We start from the raw sequence: 24,573 nt of genomic DNA on the forward strand, positions 1-24,573 counted from the left end.
AATTTTTTCCCTCCTTCTCCTAAACAACAAGTAATCCCGTATAAGTTAAACAAGAATAAATAATTCTTCTAAACATATTTCCACATTTATCATGTTGCACAAGAAAAATCAAATCAAAAGAAAAACCAAGTTAAAAACCAAGCAAGCAAAAAACAACAAAAAAAGGTGAAAATACTATGTTAGGATCCACCTTCAATCCCCATAGTAGTCTCTCTGGATGCAGATGGCTCTGTCCATCACAAATCTTAAAACTGGCTTGAATCACCTCATTGTTGAAAAGAGACAAATCTGTCACAGCTGATCATCACATAAGCTTATTGCCGTTTACAGTGTTTTCTTGGTTCTACTTACTTCACTTAGTATCAGCTCTCTAGGCCTTTCTGAAATCATCCTGCTGATTATTTTTATAGAACAATAATATTCCATAACATTCATATTCAGCCATTCCCCTACTGATTCAGCCTAACTTATTCAGCCATTCCCCAACTGATGGCATCCATTCTGTTTCCAATTCCTTGCCACTACAAAAAGGGCTATTACAAATATTTTTGCACATGTGGGGCCCTTTCCTTCCTTTAAAATCTCTTTGGGATATAGGCCTAAGAGAAACACTGCTAGGTCAAAGGATATGCACCATTTTGAGCTTTTGAGCATAGCTTCAAATTGCTCTCTAGAATGGTTGTAAATTCTACCAACAATGTATTAGAATCCCAGTTTTTTCACTTTCCCTCTAACATTTATCATTATCTTTTCCTGTCATTTTAGGCAATCTGAGAAATGTAAAGTGACCCTTCAGAGTTGTTTAATTTGCATTTTTCTAACAGTGATTTAAAATATTTTGAAAGCAATTTTTTGAGAGTAGTAGCTCCTGGCACAAAAACAGGTATTTAATAAATGCTTATTGATTAAACTGACAGAGAGAGAGAGAGAGTTCCTTTTATCAGTGAAATCATAAGTCCAGGCCTTATTTATCCTTACCCCTGTTAAAGTATGATAGAAAGTTTTCATATTTATTAGGATGCTAACATTATTTTGTTGTCAAATCATTTTTTAGCCATGTCTGACCCCATTTGGGAATTTCTTGGCAAAGATAATGGAGTAGTTTGCTATTTCTTTCTCCAGCTCATTTTACAGATGAAGAAAATAAGGCAAACAAGGTTAATTGATTGACTCAAGGTCATACATCTAATATGTTTCTGAAGTTGATTTAAACTTAGGTTTTAACTCTGAGATACCACTACACATTTGTCAGATTGGCTAAGATGGCAGGAAATGATAATGACCAATGTTGGAGGGGTGTGGGAAAACCCGATCACGGATACATTGTTGGTGTAACTGTAAATGGATCCAACCATTCTGGAGAACAATTTGGAACTATGCTCAGAAAGTTATCAAATTGTGCATACTAGTTGATCCAGCAGTGTTTCTACTGGGATTATATCCCAAAGAGATCTTAAAGGAGGGAAAAGGACCCACATATGCAAAAATGTTTGTGGCAGCCCTCTTGTTAGTTGCAAGAAATTGGAAACTTGAATGGATGCTCATCAATTGAAGGATGGCTGAATAAGTTATGGTATATGAATGTTATGGACTGCTATTGTTCTGTAAGAAATGACCAGCAGGATGATTTCAGAAAGGCCTAGAGAGACTTACATGAACTGATGCTGAGTGAAATGAGCAGAACCAGGAGATCATAATACACAACAACAACAAGACTATACAGTGATCAATTCTAATGGATGTGGCTCTCTTCAACAATGAAATGATTCAAACCAGTGCCACTTGTTCAGTGATAAAGACAGCCATCTATACCCAGAGAGAGGACCGTGGGAACTGAGTGTGAACCACAACATAGCATTCTCATTCTATTGTTTTTTGCTTGCATTTTATTTTCTTTCTCAGTTTTTTTCTTCCTTCTTGATCTGATTTTTCTTGTACAGTAAGATAACTATACATATGTATACATATATTGGATTTAACATATATTTTAACATATTTAACATGTATTAGACTACCTGCTAGCTTGGGGAGGAGGTGGGGGAAAGGAAGGGAAAATTTGGAACAAAAGGTTTTGCAAGGGTCAATGTTGAAAAATTACCTATCCATATGTTTTGTAAATAAAAAGCGTTAATTAAAAAAAAAAAGAATATTAAAAAAAATAAATAAACTTAGTTCTTCTGATTCCAGGCCTTGTTTTCTTTCTGTTGCATCACCTAGCTGTCCCAAGCTATTTTTAAAAAACTCTAAACATTGTTTTGATCTTTTTTTCAGGTGAAGTGTTTGTATTAAATGATGGTGGAGAAGTTGATCTAGACTTGGGAAATTATGAAAGGTTTTTGGATATTAACCTTTATAAAGACAACAATATCACTACAGGGAAGATATATCAGCATGTAATCAATAAAGAAAGACATGGTGATTACTTGGGGAAAACAGTACAAGGTATGCCTATGAATCTTTTCAGCTTTTAAAAAATAAAGGCTTTGATTTTCTTTTGTGTGCATACATTTTTAATATAAAATATCATACCTTCAAATTATAAACTTGTGAAAATAGCAAACAGCCATGTGTTCATCTTACGAAACTGAATCATTTCTCCTTTTAAAAAACCTCCTGAAGTTTTGACGTCTTATTATATTGTGACCTGAATGTGAATTCATATCCTCAGAGGTTTTTGTTGATCAGTTTAAATATTTAAAATTGGATCTAAGTCTCTGGTGAGTATATTTGATTAGAAAAGATTTGAAATAAATCTTAATGAACATATTTTAATTTTATTCATTTGCAATAATAAATAAAATATCATTATAATGTTAATTTTAGTATCAGTTTTTGAGAATTACTGTAATTAAATGTCTAATTTGTTTTGTATAAGAAAAATATCTTGTTAACTTTCATTTAGGAAGAGAAGAATTTGGAAGCCTTCATATCTGTGTTATTAGGATAGCTTAAATAGACACTCAGTAGCAGTAATGAATAATTTTACATTTGTTGTCTTTTCTAGTTGTTCCTCATATTACGGATGCTGTTCAGGAATGGGTGATGAACCAGGCCAAAGTTCCGGTGGATGGTCACAAGGAAGAACCCCAAATATGTGTCATAGAGGCAAGTATGGGATATGTTTGTATTGACTCTCAATGATAAGCATTACTCAGTGAGCAACAGCCTTCTGTCTTTTTTTGGTAGCTAGCCTAAACATAAGCTTTTAAGTTGCTTATAGCTCTTTATGTTTAAGTGAAGCCTAATAGTAAATGGTTCTGGGAATAAGGAAAACCTGAGTTCAAATTTGGCCTCTTACTAGCTGTATGACCATCAGCAAGTCATTTAACATGTCTGCCTTGGTTTCCTTTTCTGTTAATAATAGCATCAACCTCCTAGTATTATGAGGATCAAATGAAATAATGTTTGTAGAGTGCTTTGTAAACCTTAAAGCTCTTTTGCTAACTATTCTTATTAGTAATAAAATTATTTGGATATAAGTGTTTACTGTTTCCATAAGTTTAATGTCAGATATCTCAGTTGCTCATAACTTTCAATCATCTTCCTTTCTATATGGTCCGCCTTACCTCCAATCAGTGTTGAGGAATCTAACCTGAATCACCCACTCACATTTATATAGATAGTAGTTTCAGTAAATATTTTTTGGGACAGAATCCCTGTATCTTAACATGATGGCTGGGAAAACCCAATGGAAATAATAATTCTGCAGTAAGAATAAGAGCTAGCATTTATGTAGTACTTTTATAAATATTAACTCATTTTGCCATCACAACAACTCTGGGGGACTATTTTTATCATCCCCATTTTACAGATCAGGAAACTTTGACAAACTGAAATTAAATGACTAACTTAGGGTCACAGCTATTTAAGCCTGAACTTTTTGACTCCAGATCCAGTATTCTATTTGCTGCCTTTCTGAAATCTCATATTTTATTTTTTCAAATAGTATTTTATTTTTCCAAATACATGCAAAGGTAGCTCTCAGTATTCATCTTTGCAAAATCTTGTCTTCCAAAATTTTTTTCTCTTTCCCTGTCTCCTCTTCCCAAGACAGCAAACAGTTCAACATAGATTAAACATGTAGTTCTTTGAAACATATTTTTATATTCGTCATGTTGTGCAAAAAAAAAAAAAGCTCATCAAAAGGGAAAAAAAACATAAAAAAGAAAAAAATCAAGCAAATCAACAACAAAAAGTGAAAATATTGTGCTTTGATCCACATTCAGTCTCCATAATTTTCTCTCTGGAGGCAGATAGCATTTCCATTATAAATCTATTGGAATTGCCTTGAATCACCTCATTGTTGAAAAGAGCCAAATCCATTACAGTTGATCATCACATAATCTTGTTACTGTGTACAATGTTCTTTTGGTTCTGCCTATTTCACTCAGCGTTAGCTCATGTAAGTCTTTTCAGGCTTTTCTGAAATCAGCCTGCTTATCATTTTTTAGAGAACAATAATAAATACACTGACTTTTTTACTGGATCAAGGGAAATTCTCTATTCACTTATAAGAAATGAAGGTCTTATCCTTTTCCCATGGCATGAAAAAATTATTGTTGGCTGGTCAGTTGTGATGACCTTGTGGTCCCTGTTCTCATGTGCCTTTTTCAGTTGTACCTCATGTTTCATGGCTTGACATTCTTGCCTTTGATGTTTAACTGGCTTGGCTTTGGAAGGCAGCTATTATTGGCTTAGTCTTGGCACAGCCGAACTGGGACAAGTGTTAAATGGTTCTTCCCTCTATTACTCTAATGTTTGCATTTAAGATCATGGGACTGGCACCTGGGAAGGAATGAGGACAAAAAGAACTGTTTCTAGTGTCAAGACATCTGTGTTCAAATCCTGACTTTTGTAGTACTTAACTTACTGTGAGAAGGGACACTTTAGTTTTCTGGTCTGTAAAATGAAACTGTTGGATTTGAAGATTTTCAGGGTCCCTTTGGACATTCTAAAACTATGATTCCAAGGGATCTAGCCCTACTTTCTCATTTTATAGATGATCAAACTGAAGTGATCTGCCTAAGATCACGCTAATGTGTATATAGCAAGTAGCAACTAGCAAGCACAAGACTGGGATTCAGACCCACATACCTGGACTTCAAATACAGCAAGTTGTTCATGATGCCAGGATGCTCATGATTGTCCAAGTATAAGTCTGAGGCCTTAGAATATAGAATTTGTGTCTGTCAGTCTTGCTTTTCCCATAATCCTCTCTTTTCCTCTTTCTTTCCTTCCTATCTCTTCTCTCCCCCTTTTTCTTCTCCTCCCTCTTTCTCTTTACCTCCCTCTATCCCTCCCTCCATTCCTTTCTTTTTCTCTTTGTCTCTGTCTCTTTCTCTCTGTCTTTCTGTCTCTGTCTCTCTGCCTCTCTTGTCTCTCTCTGTTTTTTTCTTTCTCTCTTTCTGTCTCTCTATCTCTTCTCTCTCTTTCTCTGTCTTTGTGTCTCTCTGTCTCTGTCTCTATCTCCCTCCCTCCCTCCCTCCCTCTGTCTCTCTGTTTCTCTGTCTATTCTTTCTGTATTTCTCTTCCCTCTTTCCCCCTCTCCTATACTATATAGTACTATATAATGTACACACAAACATAAACACACACACTCTTGTATACACACACATACAGAAATTGTCCAAGTATATGAGAACTTTTGAATTGAATTCAGGCTTTTTTCTCATCTTTGAATATCTTATTTTTTCAAATATATGTAAAGATAGTTTTCAACATTCATTTTTGTAAGACTTGATATTCCAAAATTTTCTCCTTATCTTCCCCCTCCTCAAGACAAGTAATCTGATATAAATTAAATATTTGTAATTCTTTTAAATATAGTTCCATATTTGTCATGTTGTGCAAGAAAAATCAAACCAAAAGGGAAAAAAAACCATGAGAAAGAGAACAAACAAAAAAAAAGGTGAAAATAATATTTTTCTATCCTTTTAGTTCTTTCTCTGGATGTGGATGGCATTTTCCATCCCAAATCTATTGGAATTCATGGTTGTGAGAGCTTATTCCTAATCTACACTTTTGGAACTTCCATAAATGTGACTTAGGAGGTTAGAAAATAACATTTTAACCTGTCATGAAGAAAATATGCTATCCAGTAAAGCTGATATATTTAAACATATCAGCTTTAGTTTGTCAACAGGCATTTATTAAGCACTTTTTATTTTATTTATTTATTAAATTTATTTATTAATCCAGTCCTTGTGCTCAGCCCTTGGGATAAAAAGAAAGGCATTAAGAACAAGGTCTTCCTGCCCCGAAGAAGCTATTTTCCAATTAGTGAGCCAGCATGCAGACATAGACAATGTAAAGAGGAGATAATCTTAGAGGAGATAAAATAAAAGTTGAAGGATAGTAGGGGCTGGAAAAAATATTCTGTAACTGATAAGGTTTGAATTGTGGATTTCAAGCCCATATGAGGTTATGTAACTGAATGTGGGAGTTGTAAAAAATTTGATAACAGTAAAAGATATTGAATATTCCACCAAGATTTAATACTTTATGTAAAAATAAATAACATTCATTTCCTTTTTATACAAATTTGCTTTTATCTTTAACATATGGTAAAATTATATGCATAGCAAAGAATTGTTTTAAAATAAATTTCTTTACGATTGTTATCAGTAAATGTTTGATTTGTATATCTACTTAATATGCTTATATATCCTGATCATATAAATTTTTCTGGCATGAAGGGGTTGAAAGTGAAAAATGTTTAAGAAGCTCTATGTTATAAGACCTCTAACGTAGGCCCTGAAGTAAACCTGATTTAAAAGATAATAAAATTCAAAACTAAAAAGGATTTTATCAGGCATTTATTAGTCCAAATCCAGCAAAGATAGCTTGGAGCCAGCTTGAATCAACTTCAGCAATTTTAAAAAATTTCAGGGTATTTAAATCTTGGAAATTGTTACATACTATAAATCAGGGTTTGACTTATTGTTTTGTTGATAGTTTAGATTTAAGAAAATGATGGGGAAAATATAAATAATACAGCTTAAACTCAAGACTATATTGAGGGGCAGCTAGATGGCCCAGCGAAGACAGTATGGGTTCTGAAGTTGGGAGGATCTGAGTTCAAATTTGATCTTGGACCAAATGTACTATGTGACCCTGAGCAAGTCACTTGACCCTGATTGCTCTGCAGTTAAATAAAAGAAAGAAAGAAAGAAAGTGTTTTGAGCAATAATTTTCTTTTTGGAGAGCCAGTGGTTGGGACCATTTCTCAGCCAGCATGCTGCTTAACTCTAGTGATCTTCCCATCAGACAGCCCTTGACTCTTTTCCACTAACATGATACATTCTATAAATATTTCAGTTGTCATTATACTTAAAATGCTATTTGTCAAAGACAAAGTCTGCTTGAGAATAATCTATCATGTATTAAAAATGGGCCTATAGAAGTAAATAAATTATAGATAATGATAGGAAATGTATTATTATTCCCCTTTTTTTCAGATGAGAAAACAAGTGCTAGGAGGTTACACTATTTGCTTATGATCTACAGATAATAGGTGTCTCGATTAGATCTCTCTATATTGATAGCTAGATTTGCTATCTATCAATTGATCTATCATCAGGCTACCATCTCAGTTGATCTACCATTTGTCTGTCTTAACATTTATCTTTAAGTTTTATTTATTTATTTTATCTTTAATATGTATCTATACCATCATCTTTCTATGGATATCTATGGATGGATATAGATGAATATGTCATTAGCTAGGGTAACACAAAGAGGACCAGAAGTGAAGTCATTAAACCATCTTAAAAATCCAAGTACAATTAAATAATTAGTACAGAGTTTATTTTCCTGACCTTTGGAGGTGGAGGTGGGGTGAAGATTTAGGATTTAGAAATATATCATTAATTGTAATGTTCTGGTTAGCTTTCTGGAGGTCTTGGGACCAGTCTTGGTTTCAGCAGAATTTGGTTTCAGCAGAGTAATTACCATAAGAATAGTTAGGAATAAAGTCCAAAGTCTTTATTATCTCTTTCACAGTCTGTCTCCTTTGCCTGGGGCTGGGCTAGCTTTATGGGGGACCTTCAGATGGGCCTTCATCTCAGTGGAGAAGTGAAGGAGGACAGGCCAGCCACCATGAGGATTTCTGTCTTCAAGTCTTTGTGTAGTTCTCCTCTAGGTCTGACTCTTGACTTCTTAAATAATCTATTATAATTAAATCCATTCATTATACTGAGTATAAGCCAATCATTATTTTACTAGAGAACTATTATTTATTGTAAGATTAAATCAATCATACTGAACTAGAGAATTATTAATCACCATGCTAAACTAGTCTTAAACCATTGTCTTATCAATTCTACTGAGTTAACATCTTGTTGTAAGAATCCTTGCCTCAAGTATATTTCTCCAGAGTTCTGGCCCATTATAATTTATAACACTGGAAGATTCTTGGTAGGAAGACTGGACGGAACTTTATTCCTGTGTTGTAAAAGGAAAACTTTCCAGTTGCTTGACAGGATATGTGCAATTTCATTTTTGGCCATGTGAGTGCAGAAGCAGATAAGTTTAAAGGTCTAATTTCAGAATCTGATACTTTAGTAATGCTGTAAGAACCAATGTTAACTATGTAGAGAGTATATATTTTTTGATTTTAGAGAGTATATTTATTTTGATTTATGAATTCAGGTAATTTACCCCTGAAACATTTTTTAACATCTGTGTATCCTTTTAATTGGGAATGTTGTCCTGATCAATTGATAGGATATATATTCTTTGTACGTCAGTCCCTTTTACTTCTCTTTTTTGTTTGAAAAATTATATTCTTAGGGACTTCCATGGTATAATTTGATTATATAAATTTATCATTCATTAAAAATTTCAAATTTTTTTTTTGAGACTGGATCTTCCTATTTTCTCATCTTCATAAGTTCAAATCTGGCCCCAGACTCTAGCTGTGTGATCTTAGACAAATAAGTTAATTAGCCCTGTTTACCTCAGTTTCTTCATCTGCAAAATGAGCCAGAGAATGAAATGCCAACACTCTCCAATTTTTTTGCCAAGGAGACACCCCTCCCCTCCCCCAATGGGGACATGAAGAGTCAGATAAGACTAAAATGCCTGAACACCAACTTCCTATCTGACCTAAGTTAGATGTATATCCAACATCAGTTCGAGTGAAGGCTTTGACATGCTCCAGTTCAGATTTGGGTCATTTTGTCCCTTTTTAGACCTACTGGTGTCCCCTCCCACCTGGGGCTCTTAATATTAGTTCCAAACTTAATTTAGGCACAGGCATTATTCCTCAGAATTCCTGCCCTCAATTGATATAATAGCTCCAGCCTTCCAGGTAACAGGGATATGCTGTCATGTCTGACTAATTGAAAACTAAGAAAAAAATTTTTTTATCCTTACAAGCATTAAAATAGTGACATTTTGTCCCTAAAAATACAGTGTATAATGTTACTTAATTTAATTCAATGGTAATCATTAAGAAATGTTTTGAAAACATTTTGTTCACTGCTGGTTTAAAAAAAATATATAATTTCACAATTGCCTTTTCAAATCCTCACTCAAGTGGCTTGCTGTTTTGGCTATAATTAGTTGCAGAAATATCCAGTGGCATGTCTCATCATGCCTTTTCCCCTTGATCTTATCAATGTCTTTTTAGTAGCTATTCCTAACATTGATGAGAAGATTTGGGAGTGGTGTTGTTGTTATTATTATTATTATTTTTTTAAGTGTAGTGATGGCAGGAGTCCAAGATGGTAAGATTACTAGGATCTGAGTTCAGCTGTGCTATTCACTACTTGTATGAATTTGAGTAAGACCCTTAATTTCTCAATTTACCTCATCTGTAAAATATGGAAATTAGATGATAATCTTGATCCATTTTAAGTGTATTGCATTTCTGTATTATGTGTGAATAAGAAGATACTTTTATTTTAGCTTCATATTTTTGATTATGCACTATTAATTATTATATTTAACTATTTATTTATGGTATGAATTATGTGTAGTTAAGAAGATAATTTTTTCATATTTTAGGAGTCCACTGTTACCTATTTGGAATTGATCTTTGGTCTGATAATTAGAGTGATGGTAACATTTGTAATAGAACTGGATAAAGTTATTTTGATTATATAAATGATATTGAATCAAGGTAAAATTTAACTTTTTTTTCCCATTTGAAACTTTTCTCTAAACTCTATTTAAATCCTACTCATTCAATTAATGAATTATTTGAGAGAGGCACTGAAAGTGGGAGGAGGAGATTCCTGGGAGAAGGTCAAGATAGAAAATGTATAATAGTTTTTATTTTTGAGGATTTTAACTTTTTTTTTTTTTGTAGAGAGGAGGGAACAAGATATAAACACAAATTTATTGGTATAAATGCAAAGCCAAAATGAGATCATTGTGAGCTTGTATTGCCAGGAGTAGTTTTTATTTGTAAGCAACCCCTGCCTTTTTACCCCCAAAGCATTTCTGTGTATAAAGTAATACAGAAAAAAATGATTGTGAAAATATGACTCTTTGTTGCATAGAACTTGTCTTCAAAAATACATATTTTATAATATGAACACATTATATTTTATTATGTCACCATATTTTGTGACAAAATTATACAAAGATAAAAAATATTGATATGACATTAAATATATTTTGAAGCATTTTAAAATTTAAAATTTTATTTTAAATTACTAATATTATTTTTAAGTAAATAAATTTAATTCAATTTAAATTTTAAAATATTTTAAAAGTTTAACATTCTACTTTTAAAGTTACCTTGGTTGTCTTTCCTTCTTTCAGATCTTTCTTTAGTTCTTTTTCTTTAAATGCTTCGATGGATCTCTTTTTTTGTTTGTTTTTTTTATTGCTGTTGTTTTTTGCAAAACTCTGGATGTTTCCCCTTCTCTTTCTAACCTCCTTTCAACTAAAAAAATAAGGCTGAAAATGCTTATAACAAATAAATATAATCAAAAAAAAAATCCCACTTTGTTCAGGTCTGAAAATGGTATGTGTCATTCTGCATCTTGAGTCCATTACCTCTCTAGTAGGAAGTAAGTAGCTTATTTCATCATTAGTATGGAAGGTTAAATTACCTTGGTCATGTCCCTCTTTCAGATCTTCCTTCATTTCTTTTTTTTGCTTTTAAATGCTTCAATAGATCTCTTTTCTTGTTTGTTTTTTGTTGCTTTTTTTTTTTTTTTTTTAACAAAACTTCCTTCTCTTCTTAACTTCCTCTTTTCAAGTGAAAAAATAAGGCTGAAAATGCTTATAACAAATAATTATAGTCAAAACAAAATCCCACATTGGTCACATCTGAAAATGGCATGTATCATTCTGCATCTTGAGTCTGTCTCCTCTCTACTGGAAAGTTTGTTTCATCATTAGTATGGGAGGTTAAGATTTGAGAAGGCCTTTGAATGATAGAATAGGATTTTGATAGAAAAGGTGAGGGGAAAGTTAGATTTTGTTTCAGAAATGGGAATGTGCCAAGTTTGAACCTGGATTAATAAATAATCATTAACGATAGTTATAGTTTATGTTCAGAGAAGTAAAAAAAAAAAAGTTGGATAATAGATTGTAGACTTCCACATTCCAGGTTAAAGAATTTGGACTTTAGTAGACATTTTGGATTAGTAGACAGTTTGGATCTAGTAGACAATGGGGGAGCCTTGGAAGGCTTTTTTTTTTTTTTTTTTTTTTTTTAAAGCAAGAGAGTGATATGATTTAACTGCTATTTTAGAAAGCCTAATTTGGCAGGTTCAGGAAATGGTTTTGAGAGAAGAGAGCTTGCAGGTAGAATACCTGGTTCTTTACAGTATTCCAAGTGTGATGTGATGGATGTCCCTGGAGTCAGGAACAGGTAATATGAAATTAGACACCTGCTTATGAAAAGAGTGTGAGGAATATAAGATGACTCCATGATGGATAACGGTAAGAATTATGCTACCATGAAGATAGAGGGAAGTCTTTCTCTTGGGTGTAGGGGAAAAATGAAATTAGTTTTAAACATGCAAAATTTGGGTGACAGCAAAGTAGATAGATATATTGGAACAACCATTGTCAGGTTTTCACTGTGAATCTTGAGAAATTAATAATCATTATAAATTAGGGCTTAATTTGTTGTTTGTTGAATATAGACTTAATAATGCAGACTAAATTTAAAAGTGTTTAAATACTCCTCTCCCCTTACTCCCCCAACTCACTTAAACTTTTACCAGTACCCCCTAATATAACTCTATAAACGTTTTTACTGTTCAGATATATCTGATTCTTTGTGACTTCCATTTGGCATTTTCTTGGCAAAGATACTGAATTGGTTTGTCCACTTTACTTTAAGATGGGGAAACTGAGGCAAACAGGGTTAAGTGAGTTGCCCAGGGTCAGTAAATGTCTGAGGCTGGATCTCTGTCAGGAGAACTCTGTCTATTGTGCCACCTAGCTTCTCTCCCTATAAACATTGTATGAGTTAATTAGCAGTATAGTAGAAGGCTCAGGTAATGAAGTCATCATCAGACTGGAGGCCTGATAATTGGAAGCTAATAATAATACCACCTAGCATTTATGCAACACTTTACAAAATACTTTTCAATTTCCATTCCATATGGATCTCACAACACCTGTGAATGTAGCTTTGAAAATGTAGCTAGACCAGGGGCCTAGAGGTGAGAATTTAAATGATGGAAGTAGGTGATTTCATTACAAGACTGTTTAAATTTCCATATTTTCCATATATATCCTTCAGTGATCTATCTCCTTTTGCTGAATTTCTTACCTTCTGGCTTTAGTCTTTACACCCTGCCATGTAGCACTTAATTTTATTTAATTTGTTTTATTTTGTTTTTTAAATTTATTTTCTTATCTGGATTGCAAACTTATTTAATCTAAGTCAATTATAGGTAACCTACAATACCAAAATGAGTTAGTCAGGCCCCGGGACTCCAGGAGCATATGGTACTCTTGTTAGAATTCTTTCATATCTTCCATAGCCCAGCACTTACTCCATAATAAACACTTCAATATTATGAGTCTAGACAAATTAAAAATTAGCTTAATTTATGACTGAGATGAATTATTTCAGTTTTAAAAGTATTTCTAGTTAACCTTTTTAAATGATATTTGGAGAATGATTATAATCTGTTGCTATTCAATTCATAAGTGCCTACTGTATACAGATTGCTGTACTAGATGTGTACTAGACTAGAGGTGCAAGTTATGAAGACAAAAAGAAGCCCCGTCCTCAAAAACTTTATTATTGGAGGGAGGGAAGGTAGGAATAATATATAAATAGATGTATAAATGAAAGATAATTTGACAGCTCTGAAGAAAGAGATAACAAGTAGAAATATGCATAGTTTGGTCTTACATATATGTATATGAATGTATATGTGTCTATGCATGTATGTTTATAGAGATCTGTGTGTTTTATTTCCATCATTGTAACCTTGGATGGGGGAGAGGGAGGGAGGAAAAAAATGTACAGCAGAGAATAAAAGAAAACGAGAAGGAAGCAAAAAAAAAAAAAAGTTAGGTAGCTTCAAAAAACAATTTGTGGTATTTATTATATAGGTTTTCTTAAAATGGAAATTTACTGTTTTATATTGAATCCTCTCTCATGTTCTGCTATGTACAAAGAGATTTTTTCCCCTTATTTTGTATGTTTAAAACGAATTAGAAATTTATTTAAAAAAAAAAAAGAAAAAAAAGAAAAAAAATATTTTGAGAAGGGAGATTGCTAACAAAGGGCCTCCCAAAGTCTTCATCAAAGGCTTCCCTTAGAAGATGGCATCTATGTCGAGCTTGGATGGAAGTTAAGCATTCTGAGAGGTATAGATGAGAAGGTATTTTATACTCCAGGGATTTTAGAGAAAACAAAACAAAACAACTTACTGTGGCAGTGCCAAGGAATAGTTTTGACGTGAGAAAGAGTGGAGGCAGAGCAGCTAGTTAAGATACCTCTTTGATAATGCAGGTGATGAAATGATGAAGAAGGGACAGGTATAATGAGACTTGTGAAGGGAGACCTGTTGATTTAGCTTACTTAATTGTGGAAAGAGAGTAAGAAGGGCCTCTGGGATGGGAGACTGTAAGAATCATGATGCATGGTGGTTGGAACTGAATGCCAGTTTCAGAAAATAGCAAATAGGACAGTTTGGCTGCAGGTTAGAAAGAATGAAAAAGGAGGCCTATGAAACAAATTGGAGACAGAATGTGTAAGGTCTTTAAATTTTTGAAAGTAAAAAATACAGGATAAGAATTTTATATTTTATGTTTGTGGCAGCTCTTTTTGTAGTGGCAAGAAATTGGAAGCTGAATGTATGCCCATCAATTAGAGAATGGCTGAATAAATTGTGTTATAATGAATGTTATGGAATATTATTGTTCTGTAAGAAATGACCAACAGGATAATTTCAGAGAGGTCTGGAGAGACCTACATGAACTGATGCCAAGTGAAGTGAGCAGAGCCACCAGGAGATCATTATACACAGCAACAACAAGACTATACGATGATCAATTCTGATGGATGTGACTTTCTTCAACAATGAGATGATTCAATCTAGTTCCAATGATCTTGTGATGAAGAGGGCCATCTATACCCAGAGGGGGAGGACTGTGGGAACTGACTGTGGATCACAACATATTATTTTGACTCTTTCTGTTGTTGTTTGCTTGCATTTTGTTTTCTTTCTCAGGTTTTTTTTTTTTTTCTTGATCCGATTTTTCTTGTGCAGTAAGATAACTGTATAAATATGTATACATATATTGAATTTAACATGTATTTTAACATATTTAACATGTATTGGACTACCTGCCACCTAGGGGAAGAGGTGGGGGGAAGGAGGGGAAAATTTGGAACAGAAAATTTTGCAAAAGTCAATGTTGAAAAATTACCCAGGCATATGTTTTGTAAATAAAAAAGCTTTAATTAAAAAAAAAAAAAGAAATTTATCTTTATCTTAGAAGCAATAGGGACATACCAAATGTCTACTTCTGAAAACATTTTTGAACTTAATTTAGGGGAAATGTATTAAATATCTTCTAATAGATGTGGCCAGCTACATTCAGCTTTTTTGGTGATGTTACTAGAATTCTCTATTATCTCAAACATTTTTACTGTTGTATCTGCTAGTATCTATCTGGTCCAATTTCTTATCTTTATCCCTCGATTATTTCCCTCTGCCTGTGTCTTCTATCTCTTCCTTTTAAATCCATTCCAAATTATCTCTCCTCTCCTCTACTTGCTCTTTAGTCCCCCTCTCTTTCACTCTCTTTTCTTCTATTTTTCTCTTGCTTTTTTTTTTTTTAATTTATCTCTCTCATTAATTGGTTTCCATCACCTGCCTCTTCTGATTTTTTTTTTTCCAGTTTTGTCTGCTTTTAAGTTCCTTCTTTTTGTAATTGGGGTTAAGTGATTTGCTTAGAGTCACACAGCTAGTAAGTATTGTTTCTTTTAGACTCTTTAAAAACATGTAGCACTTAGTCATAAAGGAGTAATAATCGGTCTTGGCTGATAGTGCTACAACAGGAGATATGTACCAGAATAGGAGATATGTATGTATGTATATATTTTCATCATTCCTTTGTTATCAAATTATCAAACAATAACTTTTTTTTTTTTCCAGCTGGGTGGCACTATTGGAGACATTGAAGGCATGCCATTTGTTGAAGCATTTAGACAATTCCAGTTTAAAGCAAAAAGAGAGAACTTCTGTAATATCCATGTTAGTCTCGTTCCACAGGTAGGTTTTCAGCAGGGTGTTGAGGAAAGAGTACTGAATTTGGAGTTGGGAAGGCCTAGGTTCAAATACTACTTCAGTCACTTACTAGCTCTGTGATTACTAGTTATGTCACCATAGCCAGGTCACTTAATTTCTCTAAGACTTTGTTTACTCTTTGGTAAAATGAGGGATTAATACTACCACATACCTCATGGGATTGTGAGAATCAAGTGAGAAGATGCATGTAAAGAGCTTTGTAAGCTTTCAAGTACTGTACAAATTCGAGGTATTATTAATTTTAAGAGATGTTTTTGTGGGCTTTTATCCTTTCCTTGTACAGAAGATTTAAAAGTTGAGCTGAATGCTGCTGATGTTAGCTAATTATACATGATATATAAACTTACTTAAAAAATAAAGAAGCCAATTTTAGTTTCAGATAAATGTACTTCTTTGCAGCACAAATATTTCACTTTAGTAGATTTTTTTTTCTTGTGCAGGTTCATGGCAAATTTTTACTTATTTACAAAACTTACCACCAATGATAGTGAAGTATAAACTTAAAAAGATGATTTTGTCTTTTCTGAGTATTCTGCTTCTTTTTGTAGTTAGTTTCAAACCTACTCCCCTTTCCTTTCCAACCTATCTCTGACATCTGTAATAAGATTTCAGAAGGTAGGTGGGAGGAACTTCATAGAACATTTTATATCATATTGTCCTGCTTTGAAGTCTGGATTAGGAAACACTTCCACAGTGGAAGAAGCCTTAGATAATTTAGGATCACTCATCCTGTAAAATTATTTAAAACTTCTAGTTATATTGACCAGAGATAGCTAACAGACTCTACTTCTGTCCTAAGCTATTAAATGGAAAAGTAATTATGTTATATGTAGATGCGGGTTATGAAAGAAATGAATAGTTAATTGAATCAGATTTCTTAAAAGCTGATCTGGAAATATTCCATTTTCTTTTGATTTTCTTTTTCAATCTGGAGCGTTATGGGTTAATTAGTTGTCTGTGATGATCAGATTCACTGATGTTTGTCCATATTTCCACTTTACTTGACCTCAATGGGCATAATTATTCTATGTATTTCTTTATTCTTTGTCTTGGGTAGGGCCAATCTACATTGTTAAAATTTCAGCTCTTAACATTTCTCTTTCAGCCCAGTGCTACAGGGGAACAGAAAACTAAACCTACACAAAATAGTGTTCGGGCATTGAGAGGTTTAGGATTGTCTCCTGATCTGGTAAGTTTTTGTTTATTTGAATTTAAAAAAAAAATCTGAATTTAGACACTTTCCAAAAAAAGCATTTCCATATATAAAAATAGATAGAACACTCAAAGAGATTTTCCAAGAAACCATGGATCCTCATTTCCTACCATTAGCATTTTTTTTTTTTAAGAAGCAAAGCAAAGTTTATTATATGTTCTCGCGAGAATCAGGTGTCCCACCCATCCAGCAGACAATCGAAGGGAGGAAGGGGCAAAGTCAGGGCTTTTAATCCCTAACGCAAATTCCCCCTTCCACCACTGACACTCATCCTTATTGGCTGAGGATCTTACATTCTAAATGCAGAACTACCCAAGAAATTGAACTTGACTAATAGTTCAATACATAGTTGCCCACATTTGGTTGAAATAGGGAGGATAACAAGAAGGGGACTTAAGTATGCCCTTAGAGAGATAATAGGGAGGAGACTTTAAATATGCCCTTAAGAGGATAACTGGGAGGAGACACTTTAAATATGCCCTTGACTTAATGCTTAAAGTCCTTCAGGCCTACTCAAACTTAGAAATAGATGAAGCCTTACTCGATTTTCACAACTGTCTTGAAAGATCTCACCTTATCTCGTTCAGTCCCCCCCCTTATTTATACACTGAGATCTCTTCAAATTCTTGTAGCATAACTTCACATTCCCTATCGAATTCCTTATCCCCTTCTGGTTCCTGTTGGTTTCCTTGGGCCACTGGCTCCCACCCTTGTCCTTTTAACACCATCAATCTAACAGACCCTTTGACTTTCTCTTCCAACCTAATCATTCTAGGTAATGAGTTTTGGACTATTCAGATCAAACAAGGTATGCAGACAGGGAGTAATATAACACTACTGAGAGCTATAAGGCCAATCCAAAGGAGCTGCTTCCACCAGCTTCCCCAAACCAGGACCACCAAGAAGTATCGAACCTACCATTAGCTTTTTAAAAAGTATATAATAAATTCTGCACATTACTTTAAAAACTGCCCTACTTGTCTGTACTTATTTTTTTTTTTTAACTTCTGCACGTTTAAAAAAAAAATATCTTTTTGGGATCATTATTGCTAACTTCTTTTCCCAATCCTTAGCTAAATATCGGGAGAGAGAAAAATCCAAACCCCAAATCTTATAATAAGCAGAGTCAAATAGGATTCATCTTAAAATGTTGGGGTGCTTCTGTATCTTGAGTTCATCACTTTACGTTAGATGATGGTCTTTAACATCCTTTGAACACATGGTTGGTTATTTCATTGATCAGAATTCTTAAGTTTTTTAAAGTTGTTTTTCCTTTCAAGGCTATTGCTTGATCTGCTAAGTGGGTGAGAAATCCTTTCTGGGATTTAATTTTTGTAGCATCTTTCACTCAAATTGCTTAACCAAGACCCTTAACTATGAAAATGTACAAATAACATACACACTGTTAGGATTCTTACAAGGTGTTAAGTAAGTGGAATTGAGGAGACAATGGTTAAATCTAGTTTAGGATTGATTTAATCCTACAACAAATAATGGTTTCCTAGTGATATAATGATTGGTGTATACTCAGTGTACAGCATATAAGCAAGAAGCTCTCAGGGCCAGACTCAGAAGCCCAGTAGAAGCTCTCGGAGCCTCAGCCAGGATTCAGTCCGGGATATTCACAAGCCAGAGAGGGCAGCTTAACCTCTCGGAACCAAAACTACAAAAGGCCTCCAGAAAAACTAGCTGGCCCCCAAGTGAAGGAGACAAGAATTTGAAGGAGACAATAAAACATTTGGACTTTTAATATCTGGCTGCATTTGGGGAGATTACTGAAGTGAAACTAAGACCGTCTACAGAAATTCCCCAAGAAACCCGCTCCCAGAGAACATTATATTTTAGAGAAGAATATTACAAGACACAACTGCATTATTGGAGCAGAATAGTAGGGAAAAACATGATATTGGAATCAGAAAACCTTACCACTAATTAATTATTTGATTTTGAGAAAATCTCTCTAGAACTTTGCATCTCAGTTCCTTCATTTAGAATTAAGAGATTTGAACTAGAGAGGTGCCTTTTAGTTGTGTAACAAATTTTATATCTATACAAGGTTTTGTTTGGAAACAAAAAAGTATAGTATTGCTTCCACTTTTCAACTAAGTATTTATATTCTCTTTGATCATAGATGTCAAGCTAGCTGGAATCTTAGAGATCTTGTAGGCCAAACACCTCTTAATAGATGGAGCAACAGAGAGGTGATGTAATTTGCTCAAGATCATACTGGTACAAAGTATGAGAGCCAGGAATTCAGCAGTTTCCACTTTAATATACTGTCCTTCCATTGTCCTGAAGTGCTATGTTATTATATAACATTATACAATGTTATTATGTGTATTATTATTATAATTGCATTATATTTTGTAATATGCCATATATTGCATAACATATAATTATATATAAAATATAACAAACAAATATGTAAACATACAATAAACAAAATATAAATATGATATGCAAAATATGATACAGATATATTACATTATATAATATATACTCTTATATAATACATATGTATGAAGTAAGCTATTACTATTTTCATTATCATCTGTTTTTGTTGATAATTTGATAGTAGGACAATTACATAGCCGTATCATTTAAGAATTGAATTTCCCATCATGAATGTGGGGGACATCCCTCAGTACAGTAATTCTGCTTATGATACCTTTTTGTATTCCTGAAGCATTTACTTAAAATCTCTCACTATTTAAATTTTATTTCTGGTTTAAATAACAATAACTCAAGATAATGAGTAATCTAAATCTCTTCTTTATCTTATCTTTTAGTTTAATGAATGAAGTTTAAACTTCATTAAAGTTTAATGAATGTTATGTTTTTGGAAGTAATTTTAATTATACTTTTTTTCTCTTACAAGCATTAATTTTTCCCCCTTTCTACTTCTCCTGAAAAGAAAAGAACAACAAAACCCTTATAACAGTCAAGTAAAAAGAATTTCCATGTTGGCCATGTCCATAAAACTCAAGTCTTTCTGCTTATTAAGTCTGTCACTTTTTTTTTTCAGGGGATCATCATTGGCCTTCTGGAATCATGGCTGGTGATTGTATTCATTAGGGTTTTATAATGATATCTTTAATTGTCATTATATCTGAATTTATGTGTTATATAATAATGTATTTTATAACACACACTTCTGAGTTACTTTGGAATTCAGGACTTATCCACAGATTTGCTGTAGTGTTAGGTAGAATACTGTATATAGAGTTAGAAATTCTTGATTTAAGCCCTGATTCAATTCCTAAATGTATGACCTTAGAAAAGTCATTTTAACTAACCTTCAGTTTCTTTATCTACAAAATTGGGATCATAGGATTTAAAAAAAAAATGAGAATCAGAGGAGATAACGGATATAAAATTGTTTTTCCCCCCATAAAATTAATATGTTGTTTAAATGTCACCTACTATTAATGCATTTGTTCATAATGATTTGGACCAACTTCAGAGTCTCTTATTAAAAAGAATATGCTCCTTTCTAGATCACAAAATGAATGATTAACGTCTGTAGAATTGTATTTTATCTTAGTCTCCTGGTGACTGATTTGTAACTCATTGACTTTGATACAGATTGTGTGCAGAAGTTCAAAGCCCATTGAAATGGCTGTAAAGGAAAAGATATCCATGTTTTGCCACGTTGAACCTGAGCAGGTTGGTTCTGTCCTTTGGATTTCATTTCTCCTATATTCTATTGTCTTGCTAATATGGTGCTACCCTTAATGTACTGCAGGATATTTTTACAACCAGATAAATGAGGAATTTTAGGGAATTCATAATATTGCTTTCCCTGTCTCTGTCTCTCCTTCTCCCTGCTCCCCCTCCTCCCCCCGCTTCTCTGTCTCTGTCTCTCTGTTTCTGTCTTTCTATCTTTCTGTCTCTGTTTGTCTCTGTCTTTCTCTCTGACTGTCTCTTTTTCTCTGTCTCTGTCTCTCTGTTTCTGTCTTTCTATCTCTCTGTCTCTGTCTCTGTCTTTCTCTCTGACTCTGTCTCTTTCTCTCTGACTCTGTCTTTGTCTACCTCTATCTCTGTCTCTCCTCTCTCTGTGTCTCTGTCTCTCTTAATCTTTTTACTCTCTCTTCCCAGTTAGAGGGGTATGTTTGATTAACCCAGTTTCACAGATGAAATAGAAGTTACATTGTCTAATGAATCATCTTCTGGTTGTTCCAATAATAAATTATGGGATGTTTAATCCTGTGAGTAATAGATCTTGATTTAAGGTCATGACAAACATCTTGCTTTATGGTTCAGTGCCCAAGTGTCTCAAAACTATAAACTAGACCACATCTGTTTCCCTTACTACTTGCAGAAGATATATGAAGACAAGAAGACCTAGGTTATGCAACATAAAAGTCAAGGGAAGTTCTGTGAAATAAAAGCATCTTCCTCTTCACTAAACTAAGAGAGTGTTAAATTAATTTTGTGAGTTTACATTATAAAACTTTGTAACTCTGGGCACATATGCCTGCCTTAGTTTCCTCAACTGTAAAATGGAGATAATAGTAATAACACCTACCTTGAAGAGTTGTTTTGAGGATCAGAAGAAGCAATACTTGTAATGTTTAGCATAGTATGTGGTAGGTACTTAAATGCTCCTCCCCTCTCTCCTTTCCTCCTTCCCTCCTTCTCTCCATCCCTTTCTCCCTCCATCTCTCTTATCTCTCTCTTCCTTTATCTCTCCATCACTCTATCCCTCCTTCCTTCCCTCTTTATAACTCTTTCCTCCTTTCCTTCCTTTATCCCTTTCTCCCTCATTCCTTCCTCCTTTCTTTCCTTTCTCCTTTTATTCTTCCTTTTCTTCTTTTCTCCTCCTTCCCTCCCTCTTCCTCTCTTTGTCCCTCCCTCCCTCACTTCTTCCTTTCCTCCCTGATTTTCTCCCTTGCTCCCTCCCTCTCTTCCTTCTTTCTTTTTCTCTTCCTCCTTTCTTTCCTTCTTATTCTTCTCTTTCTTCCTCCCTCTCTCCTTCCCCCACTTCCTGTCTTCCATCCTTTCTCCCTTCCTCTCTCCTTACTGTCTCCTTCCCTCCCTTTTTGCCTAAATAAATCTTTCTTGTCTTCTCTTATGGAACAGTAAAGTCCCTTCCCTTCCCAAGGGGTCAGAACGTCCCACTCCTTAGATCAAAAGAGTCTTGTATTTGGAAATACAAGTTCCTTTTCCTTATTTTCATTAAAATCTGGATTCAAATTCTCCTGCTATAGACGGTCTTTATAACCTTTGACAAATGTTGAATTATGTTGAATGCAACATCCCTTGGTCATGGTTGGCTCATCTGTAAAATGAGAGATTGGACTTAATGGTCTGTAAGATTTATTTTTTCTAATTAAAAAAAAATATCATTTTAATCTCAGGCCAAAATACTGAAAACAGGGAGTCCTGTGAAATGTCACTGTTTTCTCCTTTGCCAATCTATGAGCAACACTTTACCTCCTGCCACTGGAATGTATATTTTGTACTCATTACGTCACAGCTCACATCATCTGGAGACAACACCACACATATTTTTGGTGTTTCTAACACTGCTTTTGGTCGTGTCATCTTTGGTTGGCTACCTGAATTATGTTAAGAGCATTACGGTTGGAATCAGAAGAGCTGGCTATAATACTTAGGATGTTTCTGACCATTGGTAACACCATTAGCCTTAAAATGGGGACTATAAAAGTCTAAAATTGTCACCTACTTTAAGACTTGTAAAGTTGCTTTGTATCTCATTTGATTTTTATTTTATACCTCATTTATACCTCATTTTACCTCATTTGATCCTTACAATAGCCCTGTGAAATAGCTGATGTTAATATTAATTTCTATTTTACAAATTAGGCAACTGATACTTAGGGAACTTAAGTGACTTGAATTGGGGTCCAATAGCTAGTAAGTATTTAAGGTGGGATTTGAACTCCAGTCTTCCTGTCATTTGTTTCAATGTTCTGGCCACTATATCAAATTTCATGAGCTATCTCAGTTGTGAGGAAAGTACTTTGTAAATCTTGAAGTGATATATAAAATAGAAGTTCTTTAACTTATTGTTTGGTCAGATTAAATGGATGTTTTCTTCTTCTACAAGTCTGCCTTGGTGATTCTTCCAAAAATGATCATTTAAAAATTTTTTTTGGCTCCTTGCCTTGTTAATTTATCAGGGCTCATGTATTAAGATTTTTTTTTTTTTTTTTGTGGAGAGATTTAGGTCAGTCATAATGAAGAACCGATTTATTTAGTTAACACTGGAAGACAAGAGTGAATAGTATCATTGGAAAACTTTGACCTGCCATAAATTGAAAAATACTGTTTCAAAGTCTAAGCAAACATATCTTTTCTTTAGAATCTTCCTACTTTGGTCTTCTTTAGCACTCCTTAGGCCTCAAGCTTCTTAGGTCAATTCAAAATTATCTATTATGTAGTTGACTACTTTTGAATATGTCAAGAAGTTTAAGGGAATATCTTAATTAATTAGTATATGTGATATATTTTATTAATCCTTTCACATTAGTATTTTGGATAATTAATTCTGGAAAGCTCTATACCACTCTTTTTTTTTTCTCTAGTAATTTATTTTAAAAAATTATTTATTATTCTGAACTTCACAAATGCCAACAAACATGAATATTTCCATATACAAGAAACAAAAAAAACTTTATGAAATCACAAATCTCATTATGTACAGCTTTTTTTTTTTTTTTTTTTTTTTTTAAGATGAGAGCAATTTAATATAATCTTACAGAGTCCCACTGCTAGGTTGTGCTTTCTACAATATACCTGACAAAAATTAATTTTTAATGTCAACTCCAGTAGTATTATTTTTAAAGTCTTATGAAATCCTTGATGAAGATACATTTCTCATCAAAAGCTTCTGTTTTAATCTCTAGAAATGGATGATTAATCTTCTTCATACAGAAATTATGATAATAATAATAATTATTACTAATTATTATTATTATTCAATTAGAATATTCAGCCATCTTTTTCTAATATACTTTTATGATTTGCCCTAACTCTTCTGGTCCTTTTCCCTGCTTAGGATGTTCTGTGACTGGATTCATGGTGTTTTCATGTAAAGCATTTTTTTAAAAAAATATGTATTCTAAGCTTTAAGTTAAGATAATATACAGTATTTGGAAGATATTTTAGTTAAGAGTTGAATTTGTACAAGAGAAGTCAAATGATCTAAGAGGCTAAATCATCAGTTTTAAGTCAGAATGGGGTACTTAGTTCCTTGTGAGAAAAATATTTGCAGTAGCTACTGAAGAACAAAATAGCAAGTCAGAAAATCATTGTAAAACATCAGAAAGAACCGTGTTTATGTTATACACCATAAATCAGGTGAAATGAGTAAAGGGGTGTGTGTGTGTGTGTGTGTGTGTGTGTGTGTGTGTGTGTTTGTGAATATGATAAGTTTAGCATTTTTAAGTTAGAGTGAGTGAGAATCAAATAGTGGAGGTGAATTCCACAGGATGAGGAATAACCTCTTAATGAGGTTAAGAAGGTAGGGATTGTAGGATAGTAAATAGTAAAACTTAATGCTTTTATAATTTTATACTTTCTAGAAGTTACTGGTTTTCATGTGCATTTTTAGAATAATGCCTGCAAATCATGCATAAGTAAAGTTGTTTA

The 24,573-nt window shown here is 33.5% G+C and overlaps 1 protein-coding gene across 7 annotated transcripts in view; it reads left to right on the forward strand.

Annotated features, from left to right (window-relative positions):
- The window catches only part of CTPS2 (CTP synthase 2), a 148,406-nt gene that overhangs the window by 10,366 nt on the left and 113,467 nt on the right, over nucleotides 1-24,573 (forward strand). For all 7 annotated transcript variants that reach the window (XM_051984446.1, XM_051984449.1, XM_051984443.1 and 4 more), the window contains exons 3-7: nucleotides 2,272-2,442; nucleotides 3,005-3,105; nucleotides 15,591-15,707; nucleotides 16,849-16,932; nucleotides 20,542-20,622. In XM_051984446.1, coding sequence (XP_051840406.1) covers nucleotides 2,272-2,442; nucleotides 3,005-3,105; nucleotides 15,591-15,707; nucleotides 16,849-16,932; nucleotides 20,542-20,622 — 554 coding nt within the window. The remainder of the gene's footprint in view (nucleotides 1-2,271; nucleotides 2,443-3,004; nucleotides 3,106-15,590; nucleotides 15,708-16,848; nucleotides 16,933-20,541; nucleotides 20,623-24,573) is intronic.

The sequence above is a fragment of the Antechinus flavipes genome, chromosome 3 (assembly GCF_016432865.1).
Source record: "Antechinus flavipes isolate AdamAnt ecotype Samford, QLD, Australia chromosome 3, AdamAnt_v2, whole genome shotgun sequence".
Lineage (NCBI taxonomy): Eukaryota > Metazoa > Chordata > Mammalia > Dasyuromorphia > Dasyuridae > Antechinus > Antechinus flavipes.